General features: G+C 39.9%; 1 protein-coding gene across 1 annotated transcript in view; it reads left to right on the top strand.

The window, feature by feature from the left end:
- The first annotated feature begins 113 nt into the window (after nt 1-113).
- Nucleotides 114-2,122, top strand: part of ARL9 (ADP-ribosylation factor-like 9) — a 12,846-nt gene continuing 10,837 nt past the window's right edge. Inside the window, exon 1 of the mRNA XM_012641116.1 lies at nt 114-270. Coding sequence (XP_012496570.1) covers nt 255-270 — 16 coding nt within the window. The 5' untranslated portion in view covers nt 114-254. The remainder of the gene's footprint in view (nt 271-2,122) is intronic.

Here is a 2,122-nt window from a genome sequence, read left to right on the forward strand (position 1 = left end):
GTTTACAATTCCAAGAATATTATTGGATCCAGGCAGGCCCACTGCCAGGAGCCAGGAAAACAAAGCCCTGATAGCATAGGTTTATTGATTTATCTTTTGTTTCACAGGAGAAAAATAAGCAGATCCTAGTGCTGGGCCTGGATGGAGCGGGAAAAACCAGTGTCCTCTACTCTCTAGCTTCAAACAGAGTCCAGCACAGTGTGGCACCCACCCAAGGTTTCAATGCAGTTTGCATCAACATTGAAGACAGCCAGATGGAATTCCTGGAGAGTAAGCTCTTTCTCATTAGTTACAGGATAGCCACATTTCATTATATCTTAAGCCATACATGATGTTACCAACATTGGGTCCTTATAGAAACTGACACTGGATCAGATTTCCTAGGCTTTTAGAATGTGTGTGTAGTTTAATACTAGGGTGCACCGTGTGAGGGAAAAGCACTTTCTGCTTTTTTCATTTGCTCCTTTTTGCAGTGGTGATAAAGGGGAATTTAGAAGAAGGCTTTAGCACCCCTCCTATAATCTCCTATAATCAGCCTCCTTCTTCCCACACTACTGCAAATAAATATACAATCTAAGTATAGTGTGCTCCTTTCTCTGCAAATGAAATTATAGGTGAGTCTCAAACCTCTTCTTAAAACGCGAGGGCAGTCCAAAAGCCCCTACTGAATAGTAGTTCTGGAGTTACCACCTCTCTAAATATTGCTGAACCCCAGAGCTGGGACAGGTCCTCTTGTCTTCTCTTTACATTCTCTCCTTGGATGATTTCATTCATCCTCATGGCATTAAATACCATCTATATGCCAATGACTCCCAGATTTATCTATCTAACCCAAGCATATCCAAATGTCTCCTTACATCTTCACCTTGATTTCTAATTGGCTTCTCAGACCTACCATGATCAAAACAAAATGCTTGATTTTTCCCGTATCTATTCCTTTCCCTATAATCTTCTGGTCAAAAAATGGCTCCACTGCCATCAACTTGCTCCAGCCAGAAAACTAGGAGTCACCCTTGATTCCTCCTGTATCCCCACCGCCAGTCCACAAGTAAAGCACTATGAATTTTTCTGTCTCCAAAGCCTGTCTGAATTCATCAGTTATATCCTTTTCCACTGCCCCCATGTGGGTCGGAACCTCCATCATCTCTTACTTAAATTATTGCAGTCACCTTTTATTTTTGCTTTCATCCATTTATGAAGTGAAATATTTTAACACATACATTTAAACACATTATTTGCTAACTTAGAACTCTTCAATGGAGATCTCATACTTGGGATAAAATCCAGAGTCTTTGTGATGGCCCAGGAGGACCTTCATAAACTGCCTCCTCTTTAACCTTACTCCAGTGTATTGCACTCCTTCCTTCCTTCCTTCCTTCCTTCCTTCCTTCCTTCCTTCCTTCCTTCCTTTCTCTTTCTTTCTTCCTTCCTTCCTCTATTCCTTTCTCTCCTTTCTTCCCTTCCCTTTCTTACTTTCTGTCCTTTCTTTATTTCTTTCCTTTCTTTCTTGGCCTTCTTGGGTGTGCCTTCCATCAGAAATACTTTCTACCCCACCCGTCCCTTCCCATGATGGCTTCCTCCTCAACCTTCAGGTATTAGCTTAAATGGCCCCATCAAATCATTCTTTCTAAATATGTTCTCCCATTCTCTGCTTCCTCCATAAAGTTTTTAATAACATTCACTTTTTATTTTTATTTGTTTATGATATGCCTGCCCAGCTAGACAGTAACTTTTGCCATGCTTGTTTTGTTCCACGATGTCTGGCAAGTAGAACATATCAACAAAAATGAATTAACTGCCAACTGTGTTCCAGATTTTTGTCACAATCAATACCCTGAAGAAGAATAGTAGTTTAGATTTAAAATATGTATCTGCACAGTGGCTGGATTTAGCTATCAATCTAGGTAAATTCTCTTAATTCCATAGGGCAGGGCTTCTAAGGAGTCTTTTTTCAGGATGCAGCATCCAGTGATATTCAGTGATATCTATAAGGGATAGTATGCTATGTCATAATCCTTGGAGTATGTTGAGGAGTAGGGAGGTGATGAAAGATAAACTAATAAAGTTTTATTGTATAAGCCTATTTGTAGAAATAATGTTCACATATAACTTTTTCTCTCTC

This window comes from Propithecus coquereli, unplaced genomic scaffold (genome assembly GCF_000956105.1).
Source record: "Propithecus coquereli isolate 6110/MARCELLA unplaced genomic scaffold, Pcoq_1.0 Scaffold162, whole genome shotgun sequence".
Classification (NCBI taxonomy): Eukaryota; Metazoa; Chordata; class Mammalia; order Primates; family Indriidae; genus Propithecus; species Propithecus coquereli.